Source organism: Gossypium hirsutum, chromosome D12, assembly GCF_007990345.1.
Source record: "Gossypium hirsutum isolate 1008001.06 chromosome D12, Gossypium_hirsutum_v2.1, whole genome shotgun sequence".
Classification (NCBI taxonomy): domain Eukaryota; kingdom Viridiplantae; phylum Streptophyta; class Magnoliopsida; order Malvales; family Malvaceae; genus Gossypium; species Gossypium hirsutum.
In genome coordinates, this window is record NC_053448.1 from 10359959 (window position 1) to 10374029 (window position 14071).

Below are 14071 nucleotides of genomic sequence, written 5' to 3' on the forward strand. Positions count from 1 at the left end.
TAAATTTTAAAAAATTAATTAATTGCTAACATGGTATATACGCGGACTGCCATGTGGATATCATGTTAGCAAAGTTAACAATGTTAACAATTCCATTCATTTTAAGATGATTTGATAAATAATGCAAATTCACGAGTTAAAAAGGAGAAAAATTAAATAGAGGGCTAAAATGATTTTTTTATAAAGTTAGAGGACCAAATAAATCATTATGTCAAAAATTATCTACACAGGAAATGATGGGTGATGATTAGAATGTTAAAGGATATTCACCAGCTTCCATGAAATGATTAAGCTCATAGTGAAAGCTAAGGGGCATTTTATCACCCACTAAAGCTCAAAAAATGATTTATCATCTAAAAATACACAACTTATTTGAATGACTAAGTAGAATTATGTGCTCTACTCTGAAGATTAATCAAAGAGTAGTAAGCTCCTGTTGGCCCTTTGGCCAACAAAGATGAATGGTTGCCTTTCTCCACCACCTTCCCTTTGTCTAGCACAGCAATAAGATGACGATTCTTAATGGTGCTTAGCCTATGTGCAACAATAACACTAGTTCTCCTCACCATCACTCGCTCCAATACCTCTTGCACCACTTCCTCAGAGTAACTGTCAAGTGCACTAGTTGCTTCATCTAACAATAACATTGCTGGGTTCTTCAATATGGCTCGAGCTATGGTGATTCGTTGCTTCTGGCCTCCAGATAGTTGCACACCTCTGTCTCCACACCAGGTATCATAACCATCTGCTAGACCTGCTATGAAATAATGTGCATTTGCTGCTCTAGTTACTTTAATGATTTTGGACTCGTTGATTTTATTGTGCCAGAAATTAGTGTTGGTTCTTGACTAACAAGGGCTATTGTGTTTCCTCAATGACCTTAGATTGTATTCCTTTATATCTCGACCATCAATCTTCACTACTCCTTTGACAGGATCATAAAATCTCTCGATTAAACTAATGATGGTTGATTTACCAGATCCACTTTGTCCCACCAATGCTGTTGATTTCCCGGCTTCTATGCTGATTGATAAGTCTGACTGTCACAAAATGAATGTCGCAGACATTCATCAGGTCCTATCCTTGTGCAACGATCGAATATCGCAAACAAAGATCCAACATCCTCAGAGCTCTTGGCTAAGTCCGATGTCGTGTTTGCAGCTTGAGCAATGACAAGGCCGGTGCTAAACAACGAGGAATGTTTCAATAAGGGCTTTCGCAGTGATATATCCTTGCGATATGAGTTTTCCACCATACCAAAAATCAAAGGCAATAATACACGCAGTAAGCAATTGAGCTGAACCAAGTCCTAGACCTGCAAACCAAGATTGTCTAACATTCTCTTTTCTTGGAACTTCTTGGGCTGTTTGCAACATTTTCATGATTTGGTCTTGAGATGACAAGGCAGTAATAGTTCTATGGTTGGAAACTGCCTCTGCAGCAAGCTTGCTGCTCTCTTATTGTGCTTTTATGGCTTTCACAGACATTCTTTTAAGTATAACCATTCGAGTGTACATGCTAAGGATGATGGATGATGAGCGGTTGGACAACAATCATGACAATGGCAAATCTCCACGCAATGAATAGGCCCATCACACAAGCTAGAGTTACACCCGAGATGGTTTGCACAACAAGCAACACTCCATCACCAAACAAAGATTTCACCTGGAAACATACAAGACCATAATCAAGTATCCTACAAATTTATCATCTCAATCAATTATATATAGTCATAAAGAAGCAGGGGCGAAGCCAGAATAATCTTTTAGGGGGAGCTGAATGAAATTTTAAATTTTTTATAGTATATATCTTTATAATTTTTAAAGAATTAAATCGAATTTTTATAATTTTTGTGAGGGGTCAAAGTACAAATTTACCTTTACTAATTTAAAACTTTTAAAAAATTTTAATAACTTAAATAACAATTTTATATTTTAAGGAGGACCGGGCCCATGTGAGGCCCGTCTAGATTCGCGCCACTGTAAAGAAGGTAAGAAAATGCAGAACATACCACAGTAGCATCTTTTTCTAACCTAGCTCAAACACTACTACTGGAATTCAAATCTTGGTCAAACCACCCAACTTCAAAAGTCAACACCTTTGAAAGCATCTTCTCTCTTATCGTGCTCTCCCATGGAAGAAAAATTGGTATGCTGGATAATATTAATTAGTAAATCATGTGATGGGGTTACTGTGGACGCAGAATAATGAAATATAAGCCACAGTTTGTCATTAGAAGTGATCATGGGTCGGGTTGGATCCAAATAAAATTTTAAGCCTATTTTTTAGGCTCGGGTTCGAAACATGGCCTCGTTTTTTTTACCCAACCTAACCCGAAAGGAAATTGTTAAGCCCGAGCCCGACTCGGCCAGACTCGTTTTCTAAACGGGTCTCGTTTTTTTATCTAAACTCATATTTCGAACCTATATTTTTATCCAAACCTCCCATTTTTCAGGCGGGCCGTCAGGCCGGACCAGATAACCTAACCTATGATGACCTCTACTTACCATCAATGATCGGTGGATTTTGGTTATATGGAATACTTATATATTATTGAATATTCAGTCCTTTCCTTTTGAACTGGTTGACTTCCTATTCTCAAGTGTTATGAAATCATGGTGTATTGATGGGTGTGATACATGGTTGTGGACTCTAAGGAGGGGCCTGAAATAAAGCGGGTAAGATCATTTCATTGAAACCACGCGATTAAAGAAAACACTGTTTTGGTTTTGTTTATTGTATTCTTGGCCATATTCGTGGGTATACCAATTTTTTCTACACGGATTGATATGTATTGGTATCGATTTGTTTTAGTGTATCTATTTTAATTTATTAATATTTTTAAAAAATTATTTAATATATTTTCAATGAATTAGATTAAATAATTTTAAATATAAAAATATTAATTGATTATATAAAATATTCATCAATAAACTTCATAAATAAAATTTCATCATTTAATAAATCTAAAGTAAACATGAAAAAAGTATCTCACAAATTAAACAACAAAATTATCCACGACATTATTTAAGAAAATTTACAATAAGATCATCTCATACTAAATATATAAAATGAAAGTTTAATAAAAACATATACATAAAAATGTGTTTGTGAAGCTTTTAGAAAATTTGTTTTTTTTCTTTAGTTTGTTTGTTATATAAATTTTTTTTATTAATTTTTTACTTTAAATTTTAAAATTACTCTTTTCCTTTGGTTAAAGTTTAAATTTGATTAATATTTTTTTTAAAAGTTAGATAAAAAATAATTTTATCTATTTTTTAATACTATTCATAAACAATCGGTGAACAATATTTCGGTCAATGTAATTGAAATTGACTGGAACGAGCTGATGCAATCAATATGAACCAAAATTTACATCGATGTAAAAAATGAAATGATCATTTCAATTTATTACTGAAATGATGCACACTAATCGAAGTAACTGAAACCGGTGATTAACTAATTACATTTGCTGACATTTTGTTTTTGTTACCTTTGTTTGTACTATGCTTTTTATTTTTTAATTTTTTTTGAGTAAAGTATACATTAAACACTTAAAACAGATGGAATATCTAAATATGGAAGGTTGCCCCTTTTGAGTTATAGTGGAAAACATTACTCCATAGTACGTGCAAGCAATATAGGAGTAAACTAATTCTCCCAACTGAATGAACAAACAAGGCCGAGAGCTGACTGCATCTATCCATCACATCCTACTTGAAACTTGATTAATCTATTCCGACTCCGCATTGACCTCGATTTTTAACTTGAAACCGAATTTAATTATTTAATTTTTTATTTTTGAAGTAAATAAAATTATAATTTTTTACTTTTTTATTTTAAAGTAAATAAGGTTAATTTTTTTGAGTATAAACCTAAAATTTAATGTATTTTATTTTTTATTTATTAAAAACAAAAATCTAATATATATATATATATTATATGCATATTAAGAGTATTGTTATCAATATTCCGAACCTAATTATTTTTCTAATTTTACTCTACCTGAATCACCCGAACTTGAATTCATGTTTAAAAGATCTAAAAATCGTCTTCTAAATATCTATACCAACTTGGAAAAGTCAAAACAAATGAAAAGGGAAAGCTGCTCTTGTCTGCATTCCACCATTACTCTACTCACTTCTCTTGCAATTAATTAATTAATTGATATTATTTTATTGTTTCCAATTATTCTCTGCTTTGCTATGCTCTTTCAATGGCTGTATTGCTTCGCTGAAAGTAGAGACTAAACAAACGCAATCTCTCCCTTCCCAAAGGCTAAAACTCAACCCCAATGGCCCGAAGATCCATTCCCCTCCTCAGACAACTCTGGACCTTACCGTCTTTTAATCTCACACCAACTCGATCCGTCACCTACATGCCCCGCCCAGGCGACGGTGCGCCGCGAGCCGTTACCTTGATCCCTGGTGACGGGATCGGACCTCTTGTGACGGGTGCTGTGGAGCAAGTGATGGAAGCGATGCACGCGCCTCTATATTTCGAGCGATACGAGGTTCACGGCGACATGGAGCGCGTGCCTGAAGAAGTGATCCAATCAATTAAGAAGAACAAAGTCTGTTTGAAAGGAGGATTGGCTACGCCGATGGGAGGAGGTGTGAGCTCGCTTAATGTGCAACTGAGAAGAGAGCTGGATTTGTACGCTTCGCTCGTCAATTGCTTCAATTTGCCTGGCTTGCCCACAAGGCATCAGGATGTTGATATTGTGGTGATCAGAGAGAACACCGAAGGCGAGTACTCTGGCCTCGAACACGAGGTCGTCCCTGGAGTCGTCGAGAGTCTTAAGGTACTCTGTTTGACTCCACTCTCCACTCTTTGTCTTGTGCTGCTAATTCTGAATAAAATTTAGAAATATTCTATTTTTATGTTATGTGTCTCATACTGATATTACTCTATTGCTAGTTGATAACAAAGTTCTGTTCGGAGCGCATTGCAAAATATGCATTTGAATACGCTTATTTAAACAATAGAAAGAAAGTGACCGCCGTGCATAAAGCCAACATCATGAAGCTTGCTGATGGGTTGTTCTTGGAATCTTGCCGAGAGGTTTCTACCAAGTATCCAGGGATTAAGTACAATGAAATAATCGTGGACAATTGCTGTATGCAGCTTGTTTCCAAGCCTGAGCAGTTTGATGTCATGGTATTCATATCCTTCCCTCCCTGCTATTAATTTGAGAATTTCATATGCACTGCTTAAATTTAGAATTTTATCTTCTAGTCCCTAGAGCAACAACCTAGAGCAAGTGGTGCTAAAAATAATGAAATTAGACACTATGATATGGTATTCCACTACCATACTGTTGGGATATCTCTGTTTTACTGGAGATTGCATAGTCCTGGCAATATCAATGAAAGTAGATTATTCTAAGAGGCTATACTAACTTGGTAGAAAATAGGTGATTATTGTTCAACTCTCTAACTTGCTTCTTGCTTTATTTTCTTATTATAGTTAATGATAAATTATGTTGGCTATTTTTTTTTTAGGTAACACCCAATCTTTATGGCAATTTAGTTGCAAATACAGCTGCTGGTATTGCTGGGGGCACTGGATTTATGCCTGGAGGTACACCTATTGACACTTGATGGTCTTTTGTAATGTTTTCTTCTGTTTGTTAAATATTTGCTACCTTGACCTTTTCTGGAATGGGCTACATTGTTTTGTTGGATCATTGATGAATATAGCTTTGGTTCTCTTGACCAAAAGTAGAGAGTGGTGATTCTGAAATCATTAAAAATCAAATATTCATGCCTATCCATTTTATTTTTTTGTTTTTCCTTTCAATAAGAGGAATGAAAACTGCCTATTAAGCAATAGCAAATGCTCATGTTTTAGTAGACCATGTAATGAAGATGTGTAATTGCCATAAGAGGAATTTTGAACCGTGTACTCTTCTCTCTGTTTTAGTAATCTTGTTTCCTTAAATACTTTTCAGCACTGGATATGTATCTTTTTACATTGAAAGCCAGGTGAATTTTCACTCCACTTTATTCAGTTTTCTAATGGTTAGGTTATAAGATATTGTTGGCAGAAAAGGTACCACCAGTTTGGTATAGTGTTGGGATCTCACTGAATCATGAATGTATGACTAACATTTTGTTCAATTTCTGGGGTGCTGTTTTTGCAGGCAATGTTGGGGCTGATCATGCTGTTTTCGAGCAAGGGGCTTCTGCAGGAAATGTGGGCAATGTGAATCTGGTGGAACAGAAGAAAGCAAACCCTGTGGCCCTGCTTCTGTCGTCTGCTATGATGTTAAGACATCTGCAGTTTCCCTCATTTGCAGATCGATTGGAAACTGCTGTGGAACGGGTTATATCAGATGGCAAGTACCGTACAAAGGACCTTGGAGGAACTAGTACTACTCAAGAAGTCATTGATGCAGTCATAGCTGCATTAGACTGAGCAAGAAGATAACTGACTAATCACAGCTTTACCATTTACCCGCAAGTTATAGGGCAATTACACCCAACGCAAGTTATCACCAGGCAACCAATCCTGACAACTTTTGGTGCTATCAAACTCTGAAATATTCATGAAACCTGCATTTAACAGCCCAAAAATACCATGATAGAGATCAATGCTTTTGATACTTGGACTACTACAACACAAACTACGATTCCTTTGATTGGAATGTCCACTAATAATAGTATAAAATAATCACTCTTCCACCTTATATTTAAATAAAATTGTGGGTCTGTTAATCGCGATTTTATTGTATTATTGGATGTAATTTGCATTTAAAGTCAGTATATCAGTTTTCCTATCTCATTTCTGCGCCCTTTGTGTGTCATGTATTTAGTAAATTTATCGCTGTTTTGCTATCGTATGGTTCAATAAGTTGGGAAGCGTTTAAAATCCACAGGTAGTTAAACAAAGGCATTATTGATAATCAAATTAGCAGAAGGCAAGCCATTAATTAATGTCTGTAATTTGATTCTGCAGCAGCAGGGGCAGGGAATAATGTAGTAAATCTAGTTTTGTTGCTCACACAGACACAGTTGATCTGGCAGGATGGTGATTCAGATCGAGGCTGGTAATGTGGGGATAAACAAAAGAGCCACAGTATAAACGATTTCCAATCTTGATTGCGCTTGTAACCTAACATAATTTGTGATCATAGTAGTGGGCAACCGGTTTTCCTTCCAAATCAACTACTAAGACACCTGCATTTTTCCCCTTTGACAATCCTCCAAACCTGCATTTTTCCCCTTTGACAATCCTCCAATGTACTTCTCCATCAGTCCCATGGCCTTTCGGATGAAAGCATATCTCAATGCCAAGTCCAAAACAACCGAATTTCCCTGCCCAATTAAATATATTTTACAACTATGCATAGCCAGTGTATAGAATATCAAGGCATCAAATAGTATTAACTTTTATTAATTTACCGTGGCTAATGCAATCCAGTAGTGGCCCTCTCCATCATATTTAATATTATCAGGCAGACCAGTCAAGTTATCCACAAATTTCTCTAGCTCTCCCTGTTTGTTGCCCTCTATGTAATATTTTCTACATCTTCTCCTGCAATTAAATTGATTATCATTGTTATTAGCATGTCACTGTTGGGATTATGAGAAGCCTTTTCGGGAAGGGAACATACATTGTGGTTTCACATAAGATTAGAGAATTTTGACGTGGTGACACAGCAACTCCATTAGCAAAGTAAAGATGGGTGACTAACACCCTGGTTTTTCTGGTAACAGGATCGAAGCTCATAAGCCGCCCATGTGGCTTACCCTCCAGCACGTCCCAAACGCTATCTTCCATGCTATATTTGTAGGAAGCGTCGGTGAAGTATATCATACCATTGTCAGCTACATCTACTCCATCCGCAAGCTTGAATTTCAACCCATCAGCCTCCTCCGTTAGCACCTCCACCTCACCATCTCTGCTTATATTCAGCAGTCCCTGTCACATTAATCGTCAGTTTAAAAACGAAAACGTGATTTCGCTGCTTGCTGCTTCCAGGTCTGTGAGCAACTAACCTTATAACCATCAGCCACGATAGCTTCCCCATTGTGGCCAAGAGCCACTCCTAGCGGTCTACCGTGGGTGTTAACCCATTTTTCCACTGCTGAATCTGCGTGGTGCAATCTAACTCGCTTGATCCTCCCATCCTGACAGCCGGTGTAAATGAGGTGCGACTTGGAATCACATGCGATGTCTTCTAGTCCTAGCAACTCCCCTGCACCCACGAGCTCTGCACCTTGCAGCATGCGATCGTTGCGCAACGACACAGACATGGCTGCCTGACCCAACTCGTGGATGGGCAAAGGAGCTGGATCGAATGGATCAAGCTGGTAGACAAGCACAGCTGCCAGTACGGGAAACAAAGTGGATAAAAGAAGAGGGAAGGGGCATAGTCTCTTTTTTGGATGAGGAGCAGGAGATGGCATACCCCGAATCAGAATTTGAGTGAGGCATTGAAGCGTTGGGGACTTGCAGATTCAACAAAAACGATTTTAATATATACCAATTTTACAGATCTAAGGGGTCATAGTGAGCCCAAAATTGTTAAGATAATGCAACTTGCCAACTTTTAATAATTAATTATTAAATGTTAGGATAATGCATTCTTGACTTATATTTAAAAAGATTAAATTAGTAGTAACTCAACTATTAAATTTTTTTTTCGGTCACTTAATTAGTAAAAGTTATAAAATGATCACTCATTTATTAGTAAGTTTCTTTGTTGTCATCCAACTATTTAATTTTGTATTTTTTGGGCACTAGTTGTAGTAGCAACTTTTAAAATTGATATAATAGCAACTTTAACCCTTAATATTTATACATTGTATTAATTTAGTCTTGGCTCTAAAAAAATCCAACTCTCAACATTTGCACTTTTTTATTGTGACCTTTGAGGGTTAATTTTAAAGGAATTAAAAAATATGAAAATTTATTATATTGTATATTTGGGTGTTTCTGTTTTTTTATATATTTCCAATCAAATTTAGATAATTTTTTTAACTTTTTAGATGAAAGGGTGATAGCCAGATAAATTCGTATTTTAGTATATTTATTCTTGGCTAATTGTCAAATAAAATACTATTAAATTTAGATTTTTCTTGTTAGGAATGAATTTGGTGTGCTGAATTCAAACTCTTACAAAAAGAGGCTAAATTGAAGCAAAAAGTAAAGAGGAGGGCTTGATTGAAAGGTTGAAGATATAAAGATGACTAGATAAAGATTAAAGGGTTGAAGTATTTTTTTAAAGTGGCTGGATAAAAATTGAAGGATTTTTTATATTTTTACAACTCTGTAATTAATTTAAATTTAATCTCTGGTTTAAATTTGATTTTTAAATTTTAAATTATTTAGTGATAATATTTAGGAAAAATCTAGTTAAATTTTAGCACTGAAAGTGTGTATAAATACCTAATGGTTACAACCAATTGAACACACACTTTTACCTTTGACATTTAATAAATTCTTTATTTTTTTACCATTCCTGCGTGATACTCTATTCTACCATTTCAACTATTTTTCTTTTTACCATTCCTGCGTGATACTCTATTCTACCATTTCAACTATTTTTCTTTTACCTTCAATTTTTTGATTATTTGCCTACCAAGCCCTTCTCCTTCCCCTTCCCACTTTCTACAATTCCATTTAAACTATTTATTTTCAAGCATGATACTTTTCATGATTAACTAAGCCCTTTTTAGTCTTAGCCCAGTTATCGCTTTGACAAAGTAATCATGAGATATGAACCCACACTAAATACTTTGCAATTCGGTATTCGCTATCTCTCCGGTATATAGGATAGTACAAATTCGTCCCTTAAAGTTGATTCGATTTCAATTTGAAAAGCATACATTGGGTTGGAATCGTTTGGCGTACAGTTGGGAAGTTGAGTCGGCGGTGTTGTATTTAAAATCCCACGAACAAATTGGCGTGTTCAATTGGAAAAAAAGCTAGTTGAATTCCGTCAAGGGAAATAGTGATCAGATTTAAACGACCCACATAGTTGAGGCCGTTAATTCGAGTTGGGCTTTTCAGATCGTAAGGTTGTCAAAGTCTTAAATTACGGGTACGTGCCACGTGGTTGGAAATTTGACAAGGGTCAATTTGCAGGTGATACCGAGATCGACTACGAGAGGAAGAGTTGGCGATTTGAGGGATCCTCGATTGCTATAACCAACTTATCGCTTGAAAGGGAAAATCAATTTCAGGGATCGATTCAAGATTAGAGTACATCGAGACTAATGCTAAGGGTCTGTTTGATAGGGAAAATATTTTCCGGAATTGGTTTTTCACATTTTACGGTGTTTGATTGCTGGAAAATGAATTCCTAAGGAAAACATTTTCCAAAACACGGATAAAACCAACGCATATTTCTGGAAAATGTCTTACCCCTTAGAAACCGGTAAGACATTTTCCACAGCTCATCTATTCACCCTTGAAACCATTTCTACAGCTCTTTTCTTCACCCTTTCCACAGCTCCTCTCTTCACTCTCTTCACCCTATCGATTGCAGCCTCATCATCTCTGCCTCATCTTCTCTGCTAGTTTTGCTGTTCTCTTTGCTTGCCTCGTTAGCGTGCTGCTTCACCTCTGTTGGTTTATCGAAGGTAAAATTGCAAGCTCTAGGTTAGGGGATCTGTTGATTTCTGCAAGTTTTATTGCAAGTTTTTGTAGTAGATGTGTTTTCTGCAAATGGGTAGTTTTTTGCAAATGTTTTTTGCAAATCAGTTTCTGGGTTAACTGGAAAATGGGTAATTTGGATACTTTAGCACCCCATCATGCATGCGTATGCTATATAGCTTCTGCAATCTTTGCTAAATTTCATCTGTAAGTTCTCTTGACCTCCAACTTGGTCGATTTAGAATCGTCAGTGATTGGCAATTATTGGACTTTACCGTTCTCTGTTGTTGTTGAGTTCTTCTGATCTAAGATTATGAGTGACTAATGCTAAATGGAAAGGAAAATTGAAAAAAATTACAGCCTTAACACCAATACAGTAGCATCTGACCTTAACACCAATACAGTAGCATCTGACCTTCAATGCTTTAAGGGTTACAATTTTTTTCATTTGCTTTGTTAGATTGCAGCCTTAACACCAATACAGTAGCATCCGACCTTCAATGCTTCTCGAAGTGATTCAATTCTTTCCCATGATGGTAAGATACCTAGTAGTTGATCTCTACCTCTTCTATCAGTTTTGGAACTTGCGCAGTCTACATCTGTATTGGCTTCTAGTTTTAAAGATAATAGAAGGCAATTTACCCTTAAAGTATATTAGTGTTCTTAATACAACTTGAAGATGGGATTTTTGTAGGATCATATATCTGGATTCGAGTATGTATTTGATACAGGCATGAAAACATAGTTTTATAGCTAAGTGTCAGACACAAGTTTCAAATGCGGATATTTAAAAGGAAAATGTAGAGTCAAAGCAACATAGAGCTGGCCAATGCTTCTAATTTGCATCAGGCTACAACTTTAGCTTTAAATTCAAACATTAAAGGGTCCATAAGTTGGTTTTCAATTTAATTTTTGGCTAGAAGCTACTTGACATGCAATGCAAGCATACATATACAAGAAGAATATCTACCTTTACTTAAGGGCCTACGTCCGTAACTCCATCAAAATCTGAGTCCTTGGACATAATTTCCTGTCTGTCTCATGCTTTTTGTCAATTGAGGCATCACGGTTTTGTCCACAAAAGACACATCCCGTCGAACTCTAGCATACCATGAATGTGAGATTCATGACTCCTTTTCTACTGCAACTTCATTATGCACCATCAATTTGTTGTAGCTACTTTTATCATTTATCTACAGAACGTCATTCCTACTTTCCAGCAGAATGGATTGATTTTTTAATGTCAGATTTATTCAAGAATCACTCTTTCAACAGGTAAGAACTCATGAACAACGCCATTTACTTCAATCATGCTACATCCAGGCTCCTTATTTACTTTCAGGGCCTAATCTAGTATTTTGGCTGGCATTGCTTACGCCTTTCTTTCTTTCTTTGCTTTAGCATAATGCATTACACGTAGATTTTCATGGTTAATTTTGCACGAAACCCATCTTTTATCTTTGTAATTTGAACTACTAATGTTTTGGTTACAATTTGAACATATATGCCCTGGCATGATACATCACATATTTCCAATATTTTAAATGTTTGAATCAACTGTTGCAGCTAATGTTCTTACTGACACGGTTCTAATTTCTTTCTATGCTTGACCTCCAGTTATACAGTTCTTCCTGTCCTAGCCTCTACCTCAGCATTCTTACTCCTGTTAGTGGCCTTGGTTGATATTTTCATAAGAGGTTAGTGTTGAGCGTCTTTGGAATGTCTTATTTCTTGATTCTGGTCTGCTAATGGCATGGCATTTGTTTTTGAAACATTTGTTTCATTCAAACATTTGTTTTTATATATACACATTTATTCATTTACATTGTACTTTGCAGTAAAAAAGTAAAATTTTCTATGATTGATATTTGATAATCTATTACTTACCATAAAAGCTCATCATAGGTGAAGCTTCTCCAGATCTGCAAACTTCTATCGAATCATGAAATAGTAGCTAATTAAACAAGAATTATTAAGAAATGTCAAACTTGGAGAGGATGGAGTATTAATTTGGTATTGTTATTACTGAAACAATTTAAAGACTAACGTCTTAGGTCTTTTAGTACTCAAATTCTACCTTACACAATTGCGATATGTAAATTTTATTTAGTTTATCGTATTTTTATATTTTATATTAGTTTAATTCTACTTTATAATTGCTCTAATACATTTCTACTTGTAAGAAAAATGTAAACAGTTAGTAATTAAAAATTTTTGTAAACATTGTTGTTTCAACCACCCCTCCAAACCTTTGATATATAAAAAAAGAAATTCAAAAATTTGAGATGCTTTTTTGTGCCACATTCAATTGTCATACGTTTAAGACGGGAATAAATTCGTGGGAAAACAAAGTTACAAGCATATGAATTATGAAATAAGATATTGAATGTTTTGTTAAGATATCATTATTTCAAGCATGGAAAATTCAGGTTTTGTTAAGTTACAAAAAGAACACTGGGGTTTGCCTTAATATTCGATTTTTTAATCAATTTACAGTGATGTAGTTTGTATCATGGTCTATACCACCAATTCAATCAGTTGAATCATTAGTTTTCGGTTCAAAAGATTGGACCTTGGCATCACTCGATTTTTTCATTGTATTGAAACATTATGTTATACGTTATTTGCACTAAATCCTCAAAACAGTGGCTTATATTTTAAATTAATCCCTAAGCCTTAAAATATTCTAATTGAAGCTTTAAAATATTAACATCATCAATCACATCATCATCAATCACATCCTTGGCTTTAAAATATTAACATCATCAATTACAAATAATTTATTTGATATAGTTTTTTTCAATTTATAATGATTAATATTGTAGCTTAATAATTGAGTATTATTATAAATAAATCATTGCAATATATGTAAAAACAATTTAAAATATAAAAATTTATTAATATATATGTAAAAACAATTTAATATATGTAAAAATAACTTTTCCGGAAAATATTTTCAGGAAATCTGTCAAACAGTAGAAAACATTTTACACAGATTCAATCAGACACCAGAAAATATTTTCCAGTAAATTATTTTATATAAAAGTAAAACATTTTCCAGAAATCATTTTCCGGAAAACATTTTACTGCCAATCAAACAGACCCTAAGCTTAAAAATATTCTATTTACCAATTTACTTTATTTACTTAAATTTATTTTTTTGCAATTTCGAATATGTTTTTATTTTATTTTATTACACTTTGTATTTCCTTATTTTATTATCTTTATCAATTTAAAACCGCCACTTTTAATTTTATTTTTATTTTTCAGCTTTGCTATGCATAGGTCATGGGCACGACTATGACTACGACCGCGATTCTGGTTACGAAAAAATGCGAAATTAGATAGTCAGTCCTTGTGGATTCGACCCTACTGCTCTATACTGCTATTACTATTATTTTTGTCTTAGGAATTTATATTTGATAGTTTCGACGCCCATCAAATTTTGGCGCCGTTGCTGGGGATT

General features: G+C 34.9%; 2 protein-coding genes, 1 long non-coding RNA gene and 1 pseudogene across 4 annotated transcripts; 2 read left to right on the forward strand and 2 right to left on the reverse strand.

The window, feature by feature from the left end:
* Positions 1–380: 380 nt before the first annotated feature.
* Positions 381–2448, reverse strand: LOC107942675 (ABC transporter B family member 15-like; annotated as a pseudogene).
* Positions 2449–4066: 1618 nt separating this feature from the next.
* LOC107945781 (isocitrate dehydrogenase [NAD] regulatory subunit 1, mitochondrial) lies at positions 4067–6786 on the forward strand. Of its 2 annotated transcripts, none has more exons than XM_016879907.2 (4): positions 4067–4804; positions 4921–5160; positions 5505–5583; positions 6146–6786. In XM_016879907.2, the coding sequence occupies exons 1-4, from the start codon at positions 4295–4297 to the stop codon at positions 6418–6420; spliced, it is 1104 nt and encodes a 367-aa protein (XP_016735396.1). In that variant the 5' UTR covers positions 4067–4294; the 3' UTR covers positions 6421–6786. The 2 variants fall into 2 exon arrangements, with proteins under 2 accessions (XP_016735396.1, XP_016735397.1); XM_016879908.2 differs by having other exon boundaries at positions 4933–5160.
* A 95-nt stretch (positions 6787–6881) lies between these two features.
* On the reverse strand, positions 6882–8453 carry LOC107945783 (protein STRICTOSIDINE SYNTHASE-LIKE 5). Its single transcript, XM_016879914.2, has 4 exons — positions 8004–8453; positions 7619–7926; positions 7407–7539; positions 6882–7319 (listed from the first exon to the last, which is right to left on the reverse strand). The coding sequence occupies exons 1-4, from the start codon at positions 8412–8414 to the stop codon at positions 7173–7175; spliced, it is 999 nt and encodes a 332-aa protein (XP_016735403.2). The 5' UTR covers positions 8415–8453; the 3' UTR covers positions 6882–7172.
* A 1011-nt stretch (positions 8454–9464) lies between these two features.
* On the forward strand, positions 9465–12463 carry LOC107945785 (uncharacterized). Its single transcript, XR_005922358.1, has 2 exons — positions 9465–10592; positions 11066–12463. It is a non-coding gene; the product is annotated as an uncharacterized lncRNA (long non-coding RNA).
* The last annotated feature ends 1608 nt before the right edge of the window (positions 12464–14071 follow it).